The sequence below is a fragment of the Rhinolophus hipposideros genome (assembly GCF_964194185.1).
Source record: "Rhinolophus hipposideros genome assembly, chromosome: 14".
Taxonomy (NCBI): domain Eukaryota; kingdom Metazoa; phylum Chordata; class Mammalia; order Chiroptera; family Rhinolophidae; genus Rhinolophus; species Rhinolophus hipposideros.
This window is the reverse complement of record NC_138060.1, coordinates 17,304,830-17,330,894: the sequence shown is the minus strand read 5'-3', so window position 1 is coordinate 17,330,894 and position 26,065 is coordinate 17,304,830. Positions and strand designations below refer to the sequence as shown.

Genomic DNA, 26,065 nt, shown 5'->3' with positions numbered 1-26,065 from the left:
TTTAAAAATTTCCTTTAGTGGAATTTTTTAGGTGGCAAACTCAATTTTTGCATTAAAAAATTCACCTTATTCTCTCTTCCTTGAATATTACTGATGAGTATTAAAAGTAATTTTCTAGGTTGAGATATTTCCTCTCGGCACATCTTCTGGGTAACAGAAGCTAATAAGAAGTCAAGCTATAACTCCAACTTCATTTCTTTAACTGCAATGGGACTATTTTTTCACTGGCTATATTTTTAATAGCTTTACGGAAATAAAATTTACATGCCATACAATTCATCTACTTAAAGCAGACAGTTGATGGTTTTTAGAACATTCACAAGTTGTGCAACCATCTTCACAATAAAATTTTAGAACATTTTCATCATCTCAAAATGAAACCTTGTAACCAGTAGACGTTACTTTCTATTCCCCAGACTCTGTATCCAGACCTAGGCAACCAATAATCTACCTTCGGTCTGTATGGATTAGCATATACTGGGCATTTTATATAAATGGAATCACACAATATATGTACTTGGTGACCAGCTTCTTTCACATAGCACAATGTTTCAAGGTTCATCTATGCTGTAGCATGTACTAGTACTTCATTCCTTTTCATTGCTGAATGATACCCCACTCTATGAATATACCACATTTTGTCTATTCACCAGCTGATGGACACTTAGGTTGTTTCTATGTTTTGGTTATTATGAATAATGTTAGTAAGAAAATTTATGTACAAGTCTATGTGAACATATGTTTTCATTTTTCTTGGGTATATACATAGGTGTGGAATTGCTAGGCCATATGGTAACTAGTATATGATTAGTATTTTGAGGAACTTCTAAATCATTTGCCAAAGTGTATCATTTTACATTCCCAACAAAATAAATGAGGGTTCTACTATCTTCATATTCTTAACCAGCACTTTTTATTATCTGTCCTTTTTAATTATAGCAATTCCAGCAGGTATGAAGTGGCATCTCATTGTTCTTTTAACTTGTATCTGTCTAATTACTAATGATGTTAAGCATATTTTCATATACCTATTAGCCATCCATATATCCTCTTTGGACAAACAGTCTAACTTCTTTCTAAGACTTTTTCTTTGTCCCTGAGATTTTGTGGCATTACTTTGATGTAAACAAATAGGTTTCTTTTTATTTATCCTATGAGGGATACTTTGAGCCTCCTGACTTTGTAAATTGGTATCTGTCATCAGTTTTGGAAAAATTTTTCAGCTTTCATCTCTTCAAATATGGCTTCTGAATAATGACTCTGTCCCTACTCCATCTTTCCCTCTGGATCTCTGATTATACTTACGCTAGACTTTCTTATTCTATCTTCTATGTATTTTAACTTGTCTTTCATGTATTCCATCTTTTTATCTTTAACTTCTTCTGCTCTTTTTTCTAGTTTAGTAAATCTCTCTTCTTCTGTGACCACTCTATTTATTCACTGAGCTTTGAAATTTGCATTTTGATATTTTCCCATTTCTAGAAATTTTATTTGGCTCTCTTTAGATTTGCTTTATAATCTCTTGCCTTTTATGTGTATGTTCAATCCCTTCTGTTATTTATTTAAACATATTAAACATACTTATATCATAGTGTTTTCTTAGAATTCCAACTTCTGAAGTTCTTGCCATCTGGTTCTGTTGTTTGTTTTTCCATTGGCTATCACTTATGGTGGTTTGTTTTCTTAAAGGTTTTGTGATTTTTAAAATTTTTTTATTGTGTAATCATGTTTTCTTTTCTTTTTTAACTTTATCTAAAGAAATATTTTGAAACCTAAGTTAACACATGGCTTTCTAGAGCATTTGCCTCTGCCAATACCTGGGGCTCTGCCAATCAAGGACCCCTTTAAACTACATTGTTTATGTGAAGTTTTTGTATCACCTCACACTGCACACCTATGCAAGAGCCAGCTGTGATTATAGATTCTCAAAGCTGGCTTTTTCACCTTCCACTTGGCTCAAAGTTTTAAGGTAGGTAATTTGCCCTGGAGTCCCTAGGCTTGGTGGGAAAAAAGTAGAGTGGGGAGGGTAATTTTTAGTGTACCCTTACACTTAAGAATGAAGCTGTCTGGCATCCTAGCTTTATGTGGTAGTGGTAGCAGAATTCCTATTTGATTCCCCATCTTGAGCAGGCCCAGGCTTCGGTCCTTTTTCTTAAATGTCCTTGTGACTATGAAAACCAAAGCTCAACATCACCATTCTAGCAAATGCTAACAAGAAGATACAATTAGTGTTCTACTTATCCCTCTCACTCCCTACTTTGTCTTAGCTTTGACCCTTGAGAATCTTTCAAATTTGACAGTTCATAAGTACATTTTTAAATGTATATTTCTAAAATGTATTTCATCCAGCATTTGTTGTTTTCAGCAAATAAACTGGCATCAACAAGAACCAAGCTACAGAAAATAAATAACTGCTTAGCATGAACTGAGTGGGGTGCTTAAAGAGAAGTGAAGCCCCCATTTCTAGAAGTGTTCAGGTTGCACAATTTACTACAAAGGTTTATATGGAGGGAACTGCCATTTACTGGCAGAAGTCAGACTACATCAGGGGACAAATAATTTTCATTTTTCTTGCCAAATCCAAAGGATTGGTAGTGGCTGGCCAGAAGGCAGTCTTGAGAAGGATTCTGAGTATGCTTCACAGTTCACTGGAAGAGAATCATGACTGATAATTAACATGCTCTGGGTATCTGTGAGCAAATGGCAGAACAGCTCAGGTATGTGCAATCCATGAAATATATTACTGTTATAATTTAATGATTTGTCAGTCTGATCACTTTTACCCGAGACAAAAGTAAGAAGCATTCTCTCTCTCTCTCTCTTTCTCTCTCTCTCTCTCAACAAGAACAAAGTCTATTTTTTTTTTAAAAGGGGGGAAATCAGCATTAGGATTACCTAAAATTATGAAAGAAATTAAATCTGTTATGATTCGCATTATTCTCAGGGAACATGGCCCCAAATCACATGCAGTTGTACTTGACAGCACAGTATTTAGTTGGTTTCACACATGAAACTGATTTATCTGAAAATAAAGTTAAAAAAACTTTCAACTCTATATGCCTAAGCAAAGATGATACTTATAGTGAAAAGACTGATTTGTGTTAATTTCTACAAACACCAGAGTAAAAATCTAATGTAGGGGTGGTGTATTGAGAGAGGAATTTGAATGAAATTAACTTGATCAATGAAATGGTATTTAATAGAAAGGAAGGAGATGGCAGGTTCTACACACACCTACTTTACTTAATAAAAATAGATTGATAATGATAAAACTATTTCAGTCTATAAATATTAAATAAGGAGTTGCTTTAAATAGCTTTCAGACTATCACTGCCATGAGGTAAATTTTAAATAAATATTTTATGCAGACAATAACAGAAAAAGGCTTTTCTAAAGGGAATATAGTTACAGGGTAAAAAATCATATTCTTCCCTAAAAATATGCCTTTGGCTTCTTTTATAGCCATAAACTCAATAAAAATGGAAAGTGACGCAATCGAACATACATGAGAACTGAGGCTGGGGGAAGGTCTGTCTCAGTGATGGCAAGAAGAAAAGCCAATCGGAATTACATCACAGGCTTTATAGGAAGTCCTTGTGGACATCAGGCACACTTCATCTCGTCTGAAAGTTCTTCTACCACTTATGTCTGTGACACAACCAACACCCTGAAAAAACGACTCTGCCAAATAAAACAGCTTCTTTTTCACTGTAGATAGGGCCCTCATGTCTAGAAAATGATATGCTTATTATCATGCAGTTTGGGTTATAAGGATTGTAATCCGTCAGAGGTTCATAAAAAAAATGTGTTACAAATTCAGAATAAAGGGGGCGATCTAAGACAGCAGAGTGGCATCTTTGGCAAACTATGAAAACACTGTAAGTGGCTTATGTAGAAGTACTGGGATTAGTAGATGAAAAATGTGTTAGGCTGGGAACAAAGGCTCGTGGGGAACAGGAGAGGCTATCATTCTTTTCCTACCAGAAAAACAATTATTTATATGTTACATTCCATTTTTAAAGGCTTAACAGTGCTCCTGAAGGTAACTCATGCTTTTCTTGGCCTCTTAGTTCTGCTCTCACAATCTGATTTCTTTAAGCCTTCTGAGTGGGGGTAGAAATTGCAGTTTCAAACAGGAGAGAGTTGCACAGCACAGGAGATCTCCCAGTCTCAGTTCTCAGGAGCAACATGCATGTGCTGAAGTCCTTATAAGATGCAGAAACTTCCACCATGGCCGACTATGTCTAGTATCCCTGCCTTTACACAAGCTGAGATTCTGAGCTCTGCTTTTACATTTTTGCAACTCACCTTCCAGCTTTCCAAAAATGTGACATCATGGTTTTTCTATGACATCATATTATAAAAGCAATTTAGGTCTTCACTGCTACCGAATTTAATCACAGAGCTTTCAAGAGGCCCTACCAGTCCCAGCCATCTGCTCAGCATCAAAATGGAGGTGTACCCCCTTTTAGATGGCTGTTAAAAATACTTCCTTCCCCTCCAACCTACATGCTTTATTCATCTTAACAATTAATGCGAACAGCATTTCCTTTTCATACCACAATATTGTTACATCGTTTCTATGTCAAATTTTCACTCAAAAATTTTACATTATCTATTTCAAGAAACTTCTATATCTAAAAATGAGTTTGTATATAAGAACTATTATTAGCTGCCTTTATTAACAATTTGGAGGAAATCATTACACATTGCTATTGAGATTGATTTGAGATTATGCCCTATTTTTTTTAATGAAGAGGAATGAAATCCTGAGTCAATTTGATCACTAATGGATCATAAAAATAATTTTCAGCTAAATAATATTTCAAGAATATAAGCAAATGAGAACATGGATATGTGAACAATTTTAGGGGCTTTCTTCATGATTAGGTTGAATTTTTTATCTTTTATCTTTTTATTTTAAAAATAGTAAACTTCCAAATAATCATGATAAAATATGCTTTAGACTTCTAAAGAAATACAAAAGAAATACTCAGATCAAAGAGCATCTCCAAACCTACCCTTTGTAAACAGTGGTCATCTTGAGGTGCCTCTTCAAAGGCCCCTGGTAAAACAGAAGCTCCCTGGCCACATTTAAAAGCTTTCTACATATTCATTACGAACAGCAATAAGAAGTAACAATATTTAGCTGCAATTTTAGACTTAGTTTTCAAGAGTTCGATTCCCCTCCTTATGCAGCATTTCATAAGAGTTTCTGAAATGTTCTACCACGACTCTTTGAGTCTCTGTAAACCATTAAAACAACAGTTTGTGAAGTCAACAGTGCCAGCCCCAAAACTAGCATTTTCTGCTAGCTGGGATTCAAAGTCATTTTATGATTTCCATTTCTGTCACTGCCTGAGTAAACCAAATGAGTTTAGCAATTATTTTTCCATTTCCCAAGTAAGTTTCAGAGCCTCTAAGGTTTTTGCAATTTAAATCTAGTATTTCTTTTCTTTTTTTGGAAAACGTGTTATTTCACATAGACTTGAGTTCTTCCTACTTCCTTATCTGTTGGTGGAATCGTATTTTCACTTATCCTTCTAGGTTTGCTCTGGCATCGATCTGGGTTTGCATTCTTCACCAGGCCTGTCATTGCTGTTTTGCCAATCCGATCATTTAGACAAGAAACACTAACTCGAAACCTAAACAACCTACATTGCTCCAGCCAGAAGTGAACTCACATCAAATCTTCAGGGTAGCTTTTTCAGTATATTTCTTACTTTCCCAACTAAGTGCTCAGTATGAGGGAGTGGGTAGTACTTAACATGCACTACTTTTAGTGCCCCTCAGTTGCTAGCTCAGCAACATATACTAGAAACAAGTCTATGAGGACTGTAATACTCAAACTCCACCAATGACAGCTTTATCCATACAACACTGCACGAATGAAAGAGTTCAAGATAAAGAGACCCCAATGGTCACACTAACCAATTGTTTTGTCAACATGTGTGACTCCCTACTGCAAAAATTAACTCCTCAGATATCTGTGAGGATTTTGACAAGCAATATATTCATATAAACTTTGTAGAAAATAGTCCACAATGGACCATGAAATATGCTAGTGATCCAATTTTAGAGGATATCAATCCATGCCTCTAAAATTTAATAAGTTCCATGATAAATGATTTCCCTGATTGGAATCAGTTCACACAGCCTAAGGGATCCCAAAATGCACAAAACACAAGCACTCAGGACTAAACGCTTAGCAATAGCTATGTCTTAATAGACCTGCTCGACCACTCCTAGCTTAAATAAGGAATCAAGTTTCCCTCTCAAAGTAAGAGAAGTAGGAAAAATAAGTAACTGAAGTAATGGTATGAAGTATGAGCAAATAAATGTTAGGGTTCAATCCAATAAGAACATTCTTGCAATGGAAAAAATATTAAAAAAACTACTTACTAGTACTTTTTAGCTATTTCTTATCAGTCTACAAGGGATATTTACATGACATTTTAAGAACTCATTTTTAGAAATTGATTTTTCTGCATTAGTCAAAATAAATACAACATTCTTCTTCTTATTATTATTAATTATATTTGGTTTTACTTCTTCAATAATAATGGATATAACTCGCAGCTCTGTGAAAATTCATAGTCGAAAACCTCATTTAAATGGGAGTCGGGAGGCTAGAAGAAAAAAACTCTAATGCACATGTCACTCAATTGATCCCAACAGGAAAAGACATACCCTGCATCTCTTACAGGAAGCATACTACTCTACTACCCTAGCAGGAGGAAGAAAAAAAATTTCTCCTAGCTCAGTAACAGCTCAGCCAATGGGAGCCTGCCATAACTCAGCCAATGAAAAGTCACTATATTTCAAACTTCCAGTTTCCTCCAATGGAATCTATTTACAACAGCCCCTCCCAAGTCTATAGAATTCCTAGCTTTTGTTTCTCCGTACTTTTATGCATGGCTATCCATTAGACCCCACGTCCCAAATTGTAATTCTTTGTTGTTCCTGAATAAACCCATTTCGCTGGAGAAATATCTGGTTGTGTATTTGTTAAAGGTCAACAGCTATTGTTTTGAGCCAGGCACTTTAACTACATTATTTCATTTAATCCTTTTAATAACCCTTTATGATGGGTAGTGTTGCCCTCATTTTATATAAGAGGAAAGTGTGGTTGAATGACCTAAGTCACTCCCTGAGGCCAGGCACCTAGCAAGGGCGGGGTAGAGATTTGCCAGAGTTCGCTTTAGTCTTTGGCCTGCACTCTTCCCACCATGCTCCATTAGTCTCCTCAAACATTCTTCTTACCTGACTATTTTTGGAACCCTTCAAAGTAACTAGCCATTAAAAGTTAAAACTAACTCGAGGATTGATGGTCTCTAGAACAACCATGGGCCAATAAAGGTCATGACTTACTTGCTGAAGACCATATAAATGTTTTATTTACCTGGACAGAGTCCATGGTGAGGGGTGAAGTTTACAAATTCATAGCAGTTTCAGTTGTAGAAGAGGCTTGAACTCTCTCTCACCATTCAATGACAGGGTAGGGAGGAAAACTTTAAGCCAAAATAATAATTTCCCCCAAACTTCACGAGTTCACTCATATTGTGCCTCTGGTCTTCATTCCCAGAGGCTCTGGCTATCGTCTGCAGGCCACCCTACGACTGTGCTTGCTATGCCTCAGCTCAACTCTCCGAGAAGGAAAGACTGCAAAAATGAAACGAGAAGCCAGGGCTGAACAGGAATTCCCATTCTGCTTTTTGTGGCAGTGCCTGATAACAAGGGGTAAGAGTCAAATCAATGGATATTCTCCTTCTCATATCTCCACTCCTTGATCCAAATTTAGACAAAATCTCAACTTCAGCTTACAGATGGAAAGTTGGCAGAAGTAAGCACTGTTTTTGTTATTTCCCCTGGAGAAACACAAATAGGTACACACACATACATACATGGTGAAGTAGATACTAGATATTATTTCCTCTCTATAATTTGAAAATTTTCTGCAACGAGTATGCATTTACTTCATAACTGATAAAAATCATAACCATCATTTAAATATTTTTCTCCCTACTCTCACTGCTTTCTCACAGAAGTCTGCATTACTCATCACTCTGCTGCCTTTATAAGGCAAGAAACAAGAGTAAAACCTAAAACAAGAACAGGAATATTTAAGAGCAAGTGGTAGGAAAAAAATTTTTAATTGGTGTGGTTATTATTTTCAGAAGCAAAATGAGTGAAAGAGAGGAATAGATAAAAGCACCTCAAAGTCTCAAAAGACCTACTTGGGGCTATAAATTTAATAATTATGCACATGTAAAAATAATAGATATACAGGTGCATGGTCCATTTACAGCCCAGTTTAATTTTGAAAAAAAATGTAAGCCAAATTCTTTAACACTGGCAATAATGAAACAAATTAATGAAAGGGGTACTAAAATAATATTTTATAAATATTAGCAATAATAATAATAATAATAATCACTGTCAAAAACAATGCCTTACATTTACTGGATGTTTTCTAGAGATTGGGCAAGTTGATTTAAATGCGTAATCTCTTGGAATCGCCAAAGAACCCAATGATATAGTTACTTTTCTTTTTCTTATCCTTATTTCATGGATGAAGAAACCGAGGCTTAGAGAGGTTGAATATTGAGTGTATGCAAATAGCAGCACTGGGACTCAAAATCACTTCTGTTTTAAACACTACACTATGCTAAAACCAAAATGTCTTCATACCATTGAAATCAGTTAAATTGTCTTCTAAGGGTCACACCTTTTGACACAATCACCTTCTAGAGGTGGGCCAAAAATTTGGCAATGACAGAAACTTTAAAAAAATAGCACATTTATAAAAACTCTGGAAATTTGCAAGACAGAGGACTATTAAAAATAAATGTTAATTCCCAAGACAGAACGACACCAAAGGAGCTCATTAGAAAATCCTGAATACCTTCATACATAGAAATTCTAGCACAGGTTTTCCCTGATTTTTTTTTTTTCTTGAATCGATGCTTCTAACTGAAAACCTTTGCATTCCTCTTTATTATCCATATATTTCATGATATCACATAAAGTCAATTATGTGGGTATTGGGGAAAAGAATGGATGTAAGCCGTAACTTTCCAGCCACACTAAGAGTATAAAAGTTTATGGCTCTGGACCATACCTTCGTTTTCATGAACTTGGAGTGACTTTTGTAAACCTCTATTTGTTTGATCTCTTCTTCGCGATCCTCAGTGTTCAGCACACCGTTGGCTTTCAACATCTGGACCTCATCCTCCAGGTCCCTTATGTTTCGTTCCAATGAAGCAATTTTTGTGTCCTGTTGGGGAAAAAAAAAAAAGGCAAAACAAAAAGGAAAGTGGGAAGAAGGAGAGAGAGAGAGAGAGAGAGAGAGAGAGAGAGACAGAGACAGAGACAGAGACAGAGACAGAAGAGAGACAGAGACAGAGACAGAGAGAGAGAGAGACAGAGAGAGAAGAGAGTCAGAGAGACAGAGACAGAGAGAGAGAGAGAGAGAGACAGAGAGAGACAGAGAAAGAAAGAAAGAAAGAAAGAAAGAAGGAAGGAAGGAAGGAAGGAAGGAAGGAAGGAAGGAAGGAAGGAAGGAAGGAAGGAAGGAAGGAAGGAAGGAAGGAAGGAAGGAAGGAAGGAAAGAAAGAAAGAAAGAAAGAAAGAAAGAAAGAAAGAAAGAAAGAAAGAAAGAAAGAAAAGAAAGAAAGAGAGAAAGAGAGAAAAAAATTATTTTTCAGTATCATCAAAACAGAATTTCAGAAAGCAATTTTGGTAGTTAATACGTTCATTATGGTATAGACAGAGCCCTGAATTCAGAACAATTTTTTTTTCATTTCTGAGGATCAGTTGTGAGATTATTTTTTAAGCTCCCAATAAAGATCATGTCTCAATACAACATAGAGAGTCCTCTAGATATATTTGTCTAATATCTGGGAATCAAATAACCAAAACAACAGTGATAAAAGTGATCTAAGCTCTTAGAAAATAAAACACCATTTAAGTGGACAAGTTTGTAATTGAAAATATATAAGTGTATATTCTTGAGTCTACTCGTAAACACAAAAACCGTTTGTTCACGTGTATATTCTGTGGCTGGTTTTATAAGGCATGCTTGGAATTTGACTGTGAGAGGAAAGGAAATTAAAATCTACTAATGGGAAAAAGGATTCTCATCTAAAATACAGACATAAGTGAAATTAAATAACTGAAAGTCGACTTCGTATGACTGATACACTAAATATTAAAAATTTATAGCAACTGGAAATAATATATCACAATGTCAGGATTTATCTGGCAAGCAGTCAGCTCCCCGCGTGACAAAAACCATTACTACCTTGCAAGGCATTTCTAACCTATTGATTTACACAGTAAAAAAAACTAGAATGTGGGACTAATTGAGAAAAAAACAACCACAGAGATTTTTTTTAAAGGAAATTACAGACTCTACACACAAGATAGAGCATAAGAAATGATGCATTAGGAAGTAGAGAAGAGAGAGCTCTTATAGGGTAAAAAACTACTCCCTAAGTTGACTATTAGGCTCAAATCAGTCTTTGGAATGAAATATGTGGCAACTTTCACTTTAAGTTTTTTCACTATCAACATCTACCTGACATTTTATTGTACAGATTCAAGGAGCTTATATTACATTTATAACTGTTAATTCAAAATAAGCCACCAACTAATTTTGTTAAACAATTCATTTTTTAATCTAAAAAGCTAAGAGTTTCAAAAGTAAAGAAAATTAATAGGCCATTCAATTTATAACTAACTTGTTAAAAAATAAATAAATAAAGCTTAGCAACAAACGTGTCTGTCCTGACTTTGTGACTATTTTCTATTTTATTTTTCTATATAACATGCTGGAGGACATGGCTCATGTGGCAATACAATAATTATCATTAACATTGTCATCATTGTTAGCAGGAAAACGAGGAGCAGCAACAGCTACTTACTGAGCTCCACTGTGTGCCAAGACCCAAGTGCTCTAAGTGTTGGAAACACTTTATTAATTCTCAGAAAAACCCCAAGAAGATGAAATAAAGAGACTGTAAAATTTGCAAGATTATTATGGAATGTTACATTCTATGATATTCCATTTTCCTTTAAAAATAATACTTACTGCATTTTTTTCCAGTTTTGAAAATAAGACACTTTAAACTCATAGGAAATGGAGAAAATCCCCTCTAATTCCACCGTCCAGAGATAACCACCATTAATGTTTTTATGTATAGCCTGCCAGTATTTTTTCTATTTTAGATGCAATTTCTGGGAATCTTGCATCCTTCCAGTTTGAGTGAGGGAAGTGTTACGGACTGGATGTTTGCGTGCCTCCCAAATTCCCATGTTGAAGCCCTAACCCCTAATATGATGGTGTTTGGAAATGAGGCCTTTAGGAGGTAATCAAGGTTAGGGGGGTCATTAGAATGGGGTCCTTATGATGGGATGAGTGCCCTCAGTAGCAGAGACACTAGAAAGCTTGTTCTCTCCCTCTCTCTCTCTCTCTCTCTCTCTCTGTCTCTCTCTCTCTCTCTGTCTCTCTCTCTCTGCTATGTGAGAACATAGTGAGACAGTGGCCATCTGCCAGCCAGAAAAAGAACTGTCACCAGAACCTGATCATGCTGGCATGGCACCCTGATTTTGGACTTTCAGCCTCTAGAACTTTGAAAAAATAAATTCCTGTTTTCGAAGCCACCCAGTCTGTGGTAATTTTGTTATGACAGCCCAAGCTGACAAATGTAGAGTCATATTCCATGACTCATGTGAGTTCTGAGCTATGAGAACTCTGTAGATAAAAAGAGCAGCAGTAACGAAAAGGCTGGAAAGAGAAGTTCTACAAGTTCCTAAGAGCTTTCCTAAGTAAAGGAGAGTCATTTTAAATCACCATTATTATCTCACTATAAAACTGAGACATGCTCATTATAAAAACAAAAGAGAAGCTATTTAGATAAGATAGGTATGATTGTCTACAAGCCCATCGCCCAAATATACCCATTATTAACTTTTTTATTTATACCCGTGAAAGCCTTAAGACTATATTTAGAATACAGAAGAAGATAGATATAATATGATGTAGATTTCTTCTCGTTATTGAGATACAAGTTGGCTACTGATGAGATTTACGAATATCTAAGTACAATATTTATAAGAGTTTACCGGAAGTTAAGTATGAAAGGAAGGGCCAACATCTCTACTTTTCCTACATAAAAATCTCTGGAATCTCAGACACAAGTCTAAGGTAACCACATTTGCATGTATATGTATGTATGTATGCATACATACATACGTGTGTGTGTGTGTGTGTGTGTGTGTGTGTACACTGCTGTACATTTTGTAGTCCACACATCTTCTACCTTACTTTTTGGTTAGCACATGGTAGAATTTCAGGTCTCAGTTATGTAAGCAAGGGGAGCTTTCCCCACAGGCAACTCTGGATGCTTTAGTTAGTGACTGCCATCTTCTAAATGGGTTAGACGGAGCTTTATTTACACTGGACTGTAAAATATCACATACTGCTAAAGAAAGATCAGAACTGAGTTAATATAGAAAGTTTCTTAACATAGAAAACCCTCTTGCCCTGTAACATCTGAGTTAAAATTTCACCAAATGGTGAAACACATTTTGAAAATAGTATTTTTAACTTTCACTAATTTTCTTAATTTAACCAACCCCTTTCCTTTTCCTCACAATCTTTTTTCGCTTTAGCCATAGTTGTCCCAAGAGAGAAGAAGGAAGAGAAGGAGGAAAGGAAGAGGATGAAGATGAAGAGGAAAGAAAAGAGAAATGGGTGTTGTGGAAGTCACTTTAATAAAGGTTTATTTTTCTGTCCTTATTAATACTTCTGTTCTTACATAAGAAGTCGATAAAAGGGTAACAGAACTCCTACTTGAAATCATGAGCATAGAGAAGAGGAGATAGGAGAATATGATTAAGACCTAGAGAGAGGAACAGATACCAAATACATAGACATATTAGGTGATGGACTGATTGTGCCTAGGAACATATTCAAAATGCTGAACCGGAGCAAGACAAGAGGAGACATAAGCATGAAACATAAAAGCAAATCAAACGACTGCTATGGTCACAGCTTCTCAACTGCCTCAGTTTCAGGAATTCAGGGAGAATTTATTTTTCTCTCTTTTAAAACTAGATAAATGACCAAAAAAGTATTTATACTTAAAGAGGGCTAAGGCAGGAAACTAGTTCACAGACCCTGATATGGCCCAATGTGGTAGATGGGTGTTGCTTTTCAGAAGATATTGAATGCACACACTCAGTAACTCTACACACTGATCTAGAATGAAGAGAAAAAAACTGAATGAAGACATAGGCTGTAGCAACTGGAAAATTTAAGTCTTAGAAGGTAAAGGAACCCTTTACTCCTGATTACCAGAGATTTCTTCATCTGGACATCTTTAAATATTATTTATTAATGATATTTTTAATCTATGTAGTGATTTTCCAATACTCATCTTGATTATGCTTCACAAATAAGCAAACGCTCTCAAAACATAGTTGTGGGCCTTCTTAGACATGGGGAAAGTGAAATACAACACAGAACAGCTTTCCCCAAAGTCCACAGCATCCAAACACTCTGTAAAAAGGGGGTTTCAGGGTCAAGTAAGTTTGAGAAATGCTTATTGGGGATTCCCAGTGCATGTTAGCATCAATGGTTCTGGGATGTCCTACAGAGAAGTACTCTACGTAACGTGATTTTTCTTAGCATTATTCCCCTAGAAGTCAATTCTTGGGGGGAAACAAAATAGGACTTTAATGATCATGTTAAGCTCAGGGTTTTATATGAAAGTGAAGAATCAAAACAATAATTTGGATCCTTCAAGGGAAAACTTGCCCTGACTACACCCAATTTAAAATAATCAGGGCTTAAATATCCAAATCACCTTGTCAGCTTCTGTTACTCCAAAGCGGTTGACTGAGAGCCTGCTCTGAACTCAGAGCAGGGAGAGAACATTAAGACTCCTATGCTCTTGGAACTCCCCATTTCATGTCTCAGGTGACATTTTTCAAATAGGACAACCATGAAACTGTGCTTTTATACTATATTTTGGTTGAAGACTGTAAGACTGTTGGGGGGCAAGTCTCAGGAGAAAAAAATAAATGAAATGTGTTTACTTCATTCCCCATTAGTTAGAAAAAAAATATCTGAATTGAATATCTCTTTCAAATTATTTATTCCCAAATATTCATAAAACAATACTTGTAAAAGTTCCAAACATATATTGCAGATCATAACTTCTACTTAAAGATTCATCCCCAAGACTATTTTATACTTATTATCCAAAAGATGCAAAATAGGTATGTGATAGGAAACTGATAAATAAACTACTGGAATTGAACACTTAGTAGCAAAGTACCCAACAAGCCCACCCTGCGGATTCGTCAACCAGCCTGACTATTAGTAGCAAGGACTCCAGCAATGAGAAGAAAAGTCAGGTGGGAACACTGAAATAAGTTTATCTCTGTTTTATCTGTTTTCCAAAAATAATCTCTGGATTTTTCTACGACATGTCTGCTACAGTTGATAGTAAACACAGACATGGGGAGTTCTCTCCTTCATCCAACAAATACATACCGAGCAGCTGTGGGGTACCAGTCACCTTGCCGGGTTGTGTGAGATACCGGGCAGGTCTCAACAAGACTCATGGGCATCCTTCTCTCTCTCACACGGGGGACAGTCTGGATCCTTGTTCCTCAAAATGTTGTCCACAGACCAGCACCAGTGACAGAGCCTGAGAGATTTTTAGAAAGGCAGAATCTCAGGCCCCCACCCAGAACTACTGAATATGAATGGGCATTGTCACAAGATCCTCAGGTGAAGTGGGCATTCTAAATGATTGCAGGTGTCCAGCATATCTGTGGGCAAGACTGACCAGTGCAGAAGAGACCAGGACAACTTCACTGCCCAAGTATATTGAGAAAAATATGAACCTACTCTCAACAGCTACCCAACCTGGCGTACGTGTACAGCAACCCTGGGAGTAAACTTTCTGGAGCACCACTGCCAGCCAGGATGCCATTATTACCCTTTCTATGTTTGTCAAACATGATATTCCCCTTAAACAGCAAGAACCAGATTTCAATTCTTCTCTAGGAACGGTGAACACTGAAATGGAGAGTGGGTGGAACACCAAAAAAGCAATATCATTTAGTCACAAAAAGTAACAATTATGTTCTTGCTGAGTGTCACAGTGTGCTTTCCTTTCAAATACAGCAAGAATTACTGGTTTCATTTTAATATCAGGCCAAAAAGGAAAACACCAACAGTTTTTACAAAGCATGAAACTCACCGTGATCACATATCGGTCTAACGGCCGTTGATCAACAAACTTAGGGCCAATTTGGTTTAAAGAAGAAGACGTGATCTAATGTTCAGGAAACATCCCTACATAATTATATTACACTTTATTTAGAATAAAATTCTAGACTATTATTACTGGATACCACAGAGGCTCTTGAAGCTTTAACTTTTATAAATCATCTCGTTGTCGTTGCAAACATAACTGAGCAGCCCTTGCTCTTAGGCTTTCTGAGTAATGCCCTGCCTTTGGAAGGATTTACTGTGTGGGATTAACCACGGTTATGTGAGCCCAAGTTAAGCACACCAGAAAAAGTTGACTTGGGCGTAAGCCATGTTAGGATGAAAAACAAAAAATCAAAACCTCATCTTCTTGGGCCTTATCAACCTATATAAAGATGATGACCGAAATTAGAAGATGACAAGGGACATGCTAGTTTTTGGTGGTGGTGCTTTTGTGCTGGTCTGTTTGTTCAGATGTTACCTAATTCTTTCTAGCAAAATGTACAAAAGCATAGAATCAGGTTGGACTTGTTCAAATTAAAAGCAATCAGGGTGCTTTGATGTTTCTTTTCATGGTTTCATTCTCCTCCTTCTGACTCATGATTCATGAAGCCCATGCCTGGAAGCGTCCTTCTGTCGTGCTGTCTATGCACAGTACGAATGACCCATGGGCAGAAGACGTGTCTCTAGAGGTTTATGCTGGACACTATGTGATCTCTGAGGTTTTGCTGTCCACGTACAAATTTCTTGTTGTTGTTAACAGACTCAGGTCTAACAAAAAGAGCTAAAGATAAAACAATCCAGCTGACTCTTAGGAAGTCACAAACCTGCATGCAAATCCTGGTTCAGGCTTTTACAATTTGGGCAAGATACTATGCCTCTATGCAATGGGGCCATGCTCACGAGCACGTTAAGAAAATTACAAGTGATATGTAATGCATGCCAAGCACTATTATGGAACCTCCCTTGAAGAGTCAAGTTTGTCGTTATTATCATAAGCCCCTTTGCCAGCTCTGTGAGGTATGCATGTACGAAAGAGTAGCTTCTATTTTTAGTCCATACTGTTTAACTTGGTGAGCATGTCCCTAACCTTGGTAATCCTATAACCCAAGGTTGTTAGGAGAATTAAATGAGTGACATGTAAACCTTCCAGAAAAAAAAGTTAAGACACAGTAGAGGCTCTATAAAGATTACCTTCCTTCTTGTTCCTGGAGGTAGCATATATCTGTTACTCTTCAGTCAATCTGCTCAGCTTTCTTTTCCTTTTAGGAACTACATCTCCCCAGTTCCCTGTAAGTTTAATGGATATTTGATGTGTGACTCTGCCCTATGGCAAGTTCCATGGATCTTCTGGATACAATAACTGATTCAGGAATGAACTCATGATGCCATCAGGCCAGTTTTAAGGGACTGACATAAAGACAGGGGCCTCTCCCTTTCTGAGTTTATGTCTCTCCTTTTCTGAGTTTAGGAATGATAAAAAGTATAGGCCTGTGGCTGGTTGTGACCTTCTTTGAATCTATGTATTAAGAATCTGCCTAAATGATTGGGTCCTTATAATATAATTTGAATAGCTAGATACAGCTATATGTGAATCATCCACTTCCCAGAATACCAAAATACAACAGCTGAGTTTTGGTCATTCGTAACCACAACAGCATTATACACAAATGATAATGTGAAAGATAAAACCAAAATATAATTAGATGTAAATCTACAGAGAGAGAATTCAAAAATGGGTAAGGCCACCATAGCAGAGTCAAGAATCTCTAGAAAGCACAGCCACCTATTATAAGGTTTGGAGATGGATAAGTATAAGATTATAACAGAGAAGAGGAAATTCTTTCCATCCAGAATTAATAATACAAAGGAAGTCAAGAACACTCGGCCTGGTGTCCAGCACATAATATTTAATAATATGAGTTGACAGAATAAGAGAAGTATGGAGTATATATCAAGGAGGAGTACGAAGACAAGGCTGATTATAAAGTATGATCACTTTTAGTTGCAGAGGAGTTGGAAACGAAAGGAAAGTAAGGCTGAATGATAACAGGTCTTCAGAGTCAAGCCAGGAGCTTGTACGCGGGTCTGACGGGGAGTCATTTATAACTGATAAAAAGAGAAAGAAGGCAATAAAATGGCCTTTGGGAAGTTAATAATAAAAACAGAAGCCAAAATGGAAGTTGAGACAATAGAGATGACGGATCATCAGTCTACTGATAAAAGAAATCTCAGACATGGTTGAGAATCATGGATAGAGAAGACACTGGAGGAATCGCGAAAAGAGAGGTTAAAAAATAATGGAAGTCATGAGAAAGTCACAGAAAATAAGAGAGTGAAGCTTCAAAATGGAAGAGGAGTCAAAGAAAGGTTTGGAGACACTAAAGACTAAAAATATTAGGATATCATTGGTGACGTGAGGGCAGTTTCAATGGAGTTATGTTTTCATAATTGAAAACTGAATCCCAGTGTTTTAAATACCATAGAGTGGGAGGTGACAGCTGAGTTTTTCAACAATCAGGGCAAACACCAACTAGAACATACACCACCTGGAGCACTGGAACCAGGTCAGGAAAGTCCCTGCAGAGCCAGGGGTTAACTGTTTAGTCGCTGGATTTGGGGATCCCAGGGTAGGGACTGCAGTGTGTGGGGGGGGTGCTCTGAGGTTTGGGGTAACCAGAGAAGTACTTCAATATTTTAACAACCAATGTAGATGTACCTGTGCTTCTCAGCTGAATATCAGCCCTACATAAAGCAGCTGCTTCAATTAATCCTGAGAGCTTTCTACATCCCCAGTGCATGCAAGGGAGCACTGGCTAATCCAAAATAATGTCCACGTGCCCATGACATACACTAATCCAGAGGCTCCCCAGTGCCAGTCTGCGGACTAGGTGTATCAGAATCATCTAGGGAGTGAGTAAAAACTATTGCCTCTCCCAACAATATTCCATTTCAGGAGGGGCGGGCATAACACAAAAATCTGTATTTATTTGTAAGTTCCTCGGGTTGGGAAAAAGAGCACATCAAAAGATTTCTTTTCTATACATTCGAGGTGTGATCAAAAAATACGGTGAATACTTAAGTTTAAAAAATTATTGCAGTGGAAGACACATTGCCATTAATCCCACTCAAAATACTTCCCCTTGCTTCAAACACACGTATCCCATCATTCTTGCCACTTTCTAAAGCAGTTCTGGAAGTCCTCTTTTGTGAGTGTCTTTGGTGGCGTTGTCGTGGCTGCCTCCATGTGTTTTATCATTTTGACTTGGAGGAAGAACCAGAAGTCGCACGGTGCCAGATCTGGTGAATAAAGTGGATGAGGACACAGCGTAATGTTTTTATTTGACAGAAATTGCTGTACCAGAAGTGATGTGTGACAAGGAGCATTGTCATGATGGAAGATGAAACCATTTGCCCATTTCTCAGGCTGTTTTCTACGTATGTTTTCTACGTACATCATTTCTTAAACACTCGTAAAGACACTCACGAAAGAGGACTTCCAGAACTGCTTCAGAAAGTGGCAAGAAAGATAGGAGTATTTTGAGGGGGATTAATGGCAATGTGTCTTTTACTGTAATGAATTTTTTTATTTAAACATTCACCATATTTTTTAATCATACTTTGTATGTTTTCTTCCTGTTAATAATATAATACATTTACATTATCTGAATGCAGAACACAACAGCATGAGACAGAAGCAAACAATGTTTCTCCATTCCAGTGTTTAAAATGCAGTTCATAACAACAGCTAATGTATTTTGATTACTCATGCAAGTATTATGCCAGAAAAATGACATTTAATCTTCGCCCTAAGCCTATGAATTAAATGCTTATTTTACCCATTTTAAGGTCAGGAAACCTACAGAAGGTCAATAACTTGCCTAAGATTTTCCCTTTGTTGAAATAACTTTCTGCACCCAAGATGGAGCTGCTTCTGCCCAGGGTCCCACGTTAGCAAACCAAAATTTGCATAACGGTCAAGTCCCTTGAAATGCTCCGCTTGCCCAGAAACATGCAGGATATCCATTAAGTCGCTCTCCGAGCGCCAAGCCAACGCTGGGCTCTATGCTTACTTCCTTGTTCCTTCTCACCCCAAGCAAGGTTGATTATATAGCCCTGGCCAACACGATAGCTCCTATTTTTTTCTTCCTTGATCTCTATTCTTCATCCTATAAAAGTTTCCTGCCTTGGCCCCATTTTGCAGTTCTCCAAATGGAGACTGCCTGCTCCACGAAGCATTAAATCAAATGTGTTTGTATGCCCTAAATTGTCGTCTTTAATCATTTCTTAACACCTTTAATAATCTGAAATGTGTCTCTCTACAAAGCCTTCCCTTGAATAGGACGGAGGAGGCCACCTTACTGTCCCCACAGCAACCTCAGGAGAGATGGGCAGCAGAGAAGGTGTGCACCGAGAAGCTGGGCTGTTTGGGTGCTTTCTTCCACACAATACTTTTAGCCTTGACAGATCACAGAGCAAGGTCAAAAGAAAATAGGGAAAAGGTTGGGGCGAGAGGAAAGGGAGGAAGAAATTTCTGAAACTGCTTCCAGATGAGAGAGTAGTCTTCAGTGTGTGCAGCTGGCCCTCCCTTCCTTAGCCTGGAGCAGACATCGTCTTTCACATGCATAGGAATACAAAGAGGGTTTGAATTCCCAGGGGTTCAATGAAATACTACTTTGAAATTTCAGGGCATCATAAAAAAGAGGGACATCTGACCACTATTCTCCTCCAACGCTCTTTAGGAAAAGATTCGGTGAAGAAGCTCTCCTTGCTGGCCTTCTAGCAACCCGAACTTGCTCTCCCCATTCCTTTTAACCCACCTCCCTGAGGCCCCCAACAGCCCTGGTTTGGGGCCTCATTCTTAGGATTTCTAAAACATACCACAAATCCTTCTATGTTCAACCAGTTTGTCTCACGGAAAAAACAACAGGCAGTGGAGGAATTCAGGCCACCCCAAGTCCCCAGCGTGGCCTGATGGATGTGGAAACTGGACCATGCCTTAGGGATGAGACATGTGACGGCCGGCACACTGTCATTACAGAAACTTGAAAGGGAAGTTCACAGGAGGCTGTGGTTGACTTCTCAACCCGGCTGGCGGGAGCGCACGCCAATAAGGAAATTGCAATCCCTAAATAAACGATAGGCTGGGAACCTGAGCACCGGCAAGGGAGAGGGCAGGGGCTGCTGGCCTGAGCAGCACTGGCCAAGATGGAGCTAACAAAGCAGAGATTTAAACTTTGCAAGAACGTCATGTCAACTCAGACACCCCGGTAGGCCCTTGGAGACTCCAAATTCCCAGTCGCCAAGCCTCCAAAACTTGGTAGAATTTTGAAAGTAGGACACTTAGTCCAGTCCCTTGATTTGCCAAATGAGAAGAGTGAGGGCCAGAGGGGACAAGCGACTTGCCAAAGGCCCAACAGCCAGAAAGCTTAGTCCCTAGGTCATTTATTACGCCACTGGCCCACTGGGACTTGCTATTTTTCCCCCCACTGGTTTCTCCTTTAAGATGCTTTTAACATCTTTCCACAAGCAAACTATGTGTGTATTCTGAGCTAATACTCTGCCTGAAGTACTTGTTAAATTCCTTCTCTTTGGTGGTCCTTGCCCAAATGTACCACCTGTTTTTTTACAGGTAAAATTCAATTTCCAGACTGGAAGGGAAAGGATGGAGAAGCAAAGGATTCCTTTAGTATCTATTATGTGTCAGCTTTTCCCAGGCCTTAATCCATTTTAATCCCCACCCAACCCTATGCAGGCTGGTATCATGATCCCATTTCACAGATGCGAAAGCTGGAGCTCAGAGAAGCAGAAAGCAACAGAGCCAATTGTCAATTTTCACAAATAATCTAAACTTCTCCCCTTTGGAGACTTCTCAGTTCAGCAAAAGAAAACAAGAATAGAAGAAATTGTGCATCTTTAAGCTTTATGAAAGATGATTTTTCTTTTAACCAACTTATTATTGTTTTTCCTAAATAATAATTCCTAGTCTTCCTACATAATAAATGTACATTACTGAAAACATGAAAATGTGGGGGGAAAAAAGCAGAGGATAAAGATCCTTTATAATCTCTCCATCCAGAATTAGTGTCAACATTTGGTACAATTTTTTTCTCAAGCTTTTATTCCATACTGATAAAATATAACCTCTTTACATATAAAAACACTAAGTTTCTACTATAAACCTTAGCTACACATCTCTTAGTTGGTTATTTCATACTTTTGTTTTGATTTTTTAAGTAATAAAAGTTATTGATCTTTTCTTTGTAATATCTTTATTTTTAATAACAGCTTTATTTATATATGTAATACACATACCATAAAATTCACCCTTTTAAAGTGTATAATTCAGTGGTTTGTACAACCATCATCACTATCTAATTCCAGAATATTTTCATCACCCAAAACCCTGTACCCATTAGCAGTCACTCCTTTTTCTCCCCTCTCTCTAGCTCCTGGCAACCACAAATCTACTTTCTGTCTCGATGGATATTCCTATATTGGACATATCATATAAATGGAATTATATAATACGTGGCCTTTTGCAACTGGCTCCTTTCACTTAGCATGATATTTTCAAGATCCATCCATGTTGTAGTATATATCAATGCTTCATTTCTTTTTATTGCCAAATAATATTCCATTGTGTGGTATACCATATTGTGTTTATTCACAAGATAACGGACATTTGGGTTGTTATAGCTTTTGGGCTATTGTGAATAATGATGATATGAGCATTTATATACAGGGTTTTATGTATACATATGTTTTCAATTCAGTTGGGTGTACACCTAGGAGAAGAATTGACGGGTCACATGGTAACTCTATGTTTAACATACTGAGGAATAGCCAAATAGATTTCCAAAACGGACTCAACCATTTTACATTCCCATCATCAATATCTGAGGTTTCATTCAGTTTTTCCACATTTTCCCCAACACTTATAGTTTTTTTGTTTGTTTGTTTTCAGTCATCCTAGTGGGGGATAAATTGTTATCTAACTGTGGTTTTGATTTACATTTCCCTAACGACAAATCATGTTGGACATCTTTTCGTGTCTTTATTGGCCACGTACATGTTGTCTTTGGAAAAACATCTATTCAAATCCTTTGCCCAGTTTTTAATGGGATTATTTGTCTTTTTATTGTTGAGTTGTTCTTCCTTTATTTCTAAGTGAACTTTTCAAGTATATTATACATAAGAAAGTAGCCAAATCAGAGGTTTTTAACATGTTGAAATATGACAAAGTGAACACACCTGGACATATGAAAACCAGATCATAAAACAGAAAATTACTTGTACTCCAGAAGCTTCCTTCATGCCCCCTCTCAGCCTCCACACCCTCCCCACTCCTCCAGATTAAGCACTGTCCAGACATGTAATACGACTGATAACTTTTGCCTGGTTTGGGAACACATATAAACAGAGTCATATCGTGGGTGTTCTTTTGTGTCTGGTTTCTTTCAACGCTGTTTTGGGGGTATTCAATTATGTGATTACATGAAGCAATAACTTGGTCCTTCTCATTGCCATATAGCATTTCATTGTATGAATACCCACTATTTATTTATCCACTCCACTGTAATTGCTATTTCATTTGTTTCGAGTTTTTGGTTATTCCATATTTAATTGCATTTTGTATCTTCTATTTAAATTAGGTCTTGTACAACCATTGTTAGATTTGCTTCTATGTATTTTGAGTTTTTTAATACCACTGTAAATGATACTGTTTTCTAAATTTCATTTTATAATTGTTACTGGTATATAGAAATATGATTCATTTTAAAATATTAAGCAGTTATCTGGCAAAGCTCATTTATTCATCTAATAGTTTATATATGGATTCACTGAGATGTTTTACAAACACAATTATCGTTTTGTAAAAAAAAGTGGTTTTATCTCTCCCTTTCTAATTCTCATACCTAGGATGATGTCCAGAACATTGTTGAATAGAAGTTATAGTAATAGGCATTCTTGTCTTGTTCTTTATATCATAGGGAAAGCTTTCAACATTTAATCATTAAATATGGCATTTGCTGTAGTTTTATGTAGCTACCTCTTCTTAGATTGAGAAAATCCTCTCCCTATAATCTGAGTTTGCCGAAAGGTTTCAGAGGTTTTTTGGTTGTTTGTTTGTTTTGGCATGCATGGATGTTGTATTCATCAAGTGCTCTCTCTGCATTTATCGAAATGATATTAATTTTTCTCCTTCATCCTATTCATATGGTAAATAACATTGATTTGATTTTCAATGTGAGACCTTGAATTCCTGGAATAAGTGCAACTTGATTTAACTGTCATTGGTTCAGTTCAGTGTTTGAGAGAGCTTGCTTATAATTCTCCTGTCTTGTAATGGCTTTGTTGGGTATTGGCTTCCTAAAGTAAGATGGGAAGAGTCCCTTCTTTTTGTTCTTCTCTAGAATAGTTTCTGTCTGATTAAGGAAATGTTTTTCTTCACATGTTTAGCAAAATTCACTGAAGAAGCCATCTAACAGATTTTCTTTTGTTGTTGTTGTTAGGTTTGCTTTTCGAATATTCAGGATTTTTGTTGTTATTGGTTAAGATTTTAAATTACAGAATCATTTTTTAAATACATATGACTACTCAGATATTCTATTTCTTCACATGCAGTTTCAACAAGTTGTGTTTTTAAAGAAATCTATCTAAAGATTCAACTTTACTATCATAATGTTGTTAATAAAATCCTCCCATACTTTTCATATCAATTCGATTGATAGCAATGTCCCCTTTTCATTCCTGATGTTGGTTGTTTATGCTGTCTCTATTTTTCTCAATGATTCTAACCAGGCTTTATCATTTTTGTTAATCTCTTAAAAGAATCAGCATTTGGTTTTGGTATTCCTCTCTAGTGAATGTTTGGTTTTTATTTCATTAATTTCAGCTTTTATCGTTACTATTTCATTTCTCTCACTCTCTTACAACTTCATTTGATTTTCTATCGCTCTTTAAACTTAAAAAGTCTTCTCTCAACAAAACTGAACGACTTGCTCTTGCCCAGACACTCCTCAGACTTTCCAGCATCCTTGCCTTTGCTCGTATGGTTTCCACTGTTAATAAATGATCCCTCTCCCTTTATCAAAATCATGCCAATCTTCCAAGGCCATCCTCGAGTACTACCTCCTCCAAAAAGCATTTCCTGCCCCTCTCTCATTTGATATCCTCTGAGCCCTTGCAGCCCATTCTGCCATTCTTAGGTCATTATTTTGATCCCGGTTTATATACTTCTTTCCATTAGCCCCTTAAAGACTGAGAACTAAGTTTTTCTGAAAGGCTCACCATGGTGGTGCTGTACACAAACTATATGCTCAGCAAACACTGGTTTTACAATTCAACTTCAGGAGTTAAGTTCACACAAACTAAACCTGTTTACTGCAGAAATTATGGACTGGCAACTTAAACATTTAGAATCAAACACATCATAAGAAGAATTTGGGCAAAAAAAGAAAGAAGTCTCATTTTTTTTTAATCTCTCTTGCTTCTAAATGACAACCATATATCATCCAGAGCTAACATTTAACTTGACATTTTGCTTTTTCTGGCTATCACTTAAAACCCACATTTTTCCCCTTATTTAAGGAAAATAGTTAAATGGGACAAAGTTATGTATTTAAGTTGAAAGATGAGAAGATGAAGAAATTTCTCAAGAAAAAAAATAAGCTAAAGGATAATTTCTGGTATTAGAAATGGATAGAGCTCATCAAAAACACAGGGTTTTGCAAGTCTGAATGAGTTCTGCTCCACGCTGTTATAAGGACTTCAGAAAGGTCAGGACTTAAAAGTCAGGGAGGGAAACATAAAATAAGTTGGCTGTAGGGAACATATTTGGAGCCCTATTTGGAGGGGTGATAACACATACATATAAAAAGGGTGAATCTTGCCCGATAGCACAAAATACAACACCACACCTTTCCAAAAATACCAAATAGACCTCTCCAGTTCTCATGAGCTGCCTCAACCTGCTCTATGATGCAAACCTCAGTGCGTAATTTCCCAAGTAAGTGTTGAAAGAAAAACCCATTGAACCTATGGCCCATCTTCAGTAAAAGCAAACTGCAGAATGAGAGAGTGTAAGACTTTTGGAGGAGAAACCTGTGTTCAGATCTCAGTTGCCAACCGACTAGCTATAGGACCTTGGGCAGCAGGTTGCTTATCTTGTGTCTCTCAACCATGGTTTTCTTATCTGTGAAATAGAACAAATTATGCCTATTCACAGGTTGTTATATGTCAGGTGCCCTGAGCCTGGCTCCCCATATGTGGTTTTTGGTGCTCGAACTGTGAGCTGTCACCGGTGATACAGGTGGTATCATTGTTGTTATTGCTATTATTCTTTTTAACAGTCACAAAAGAAGCCAGGGCATATTCTTAAGGCCTAAAAGCTATCATAATGGCTTGACTAAAACTAGGCTTAGCAAATTTTCTGTGAACACATTATCCTGGGTGAAGAAATAATTCTAAGTAGAGTGCAGGGTTTAGACTCAAACAAATAATAGTTCAAAAGATGGATGAAATAAACCTAGAGCCAAAGAAAACATTTCAGCTATTTCATGGTGTTCCAAATTAGGTCCTAGGACGCGAATGAAATTCACACTGGGAATTGGGATGTGTTCAATGGCCTAGGTTTGGATTCCAAATCTCTCCCTTCCTAGCTGTGTGGCCTTGGGAAAGTTGCCAAGTAGCAGCTCTTGCCTTCTCCGTGGTCTAGCACATCCCGTCCATGCTTGGTAGAACTGAATTGGCTGAATTTGACCAAACACCAAG

The 26,065-nt window shown here is 37.2% G+C and overlaps 1 protein-coding gene across 1 annotated transcript in view; it reads right to left on the bottom strand.

The window, feature by feature from the left end:
* Positions 1-26,065, bottom strand: part of ERC2 (ELKS/RAB6-interacting/CAST family member 2) — a 931,911-nt gene that overhangs the window by 609,465 nt on the left and 296,381 nt on the right. Inside the window, 1 exon segment of the mRNA XM_081072100.1 lies at positions 9,122-9,277. Within this exon segment, the coding sequence (XP_080928226.1) occupies positions 9,122-9,277 (156 nt within the window).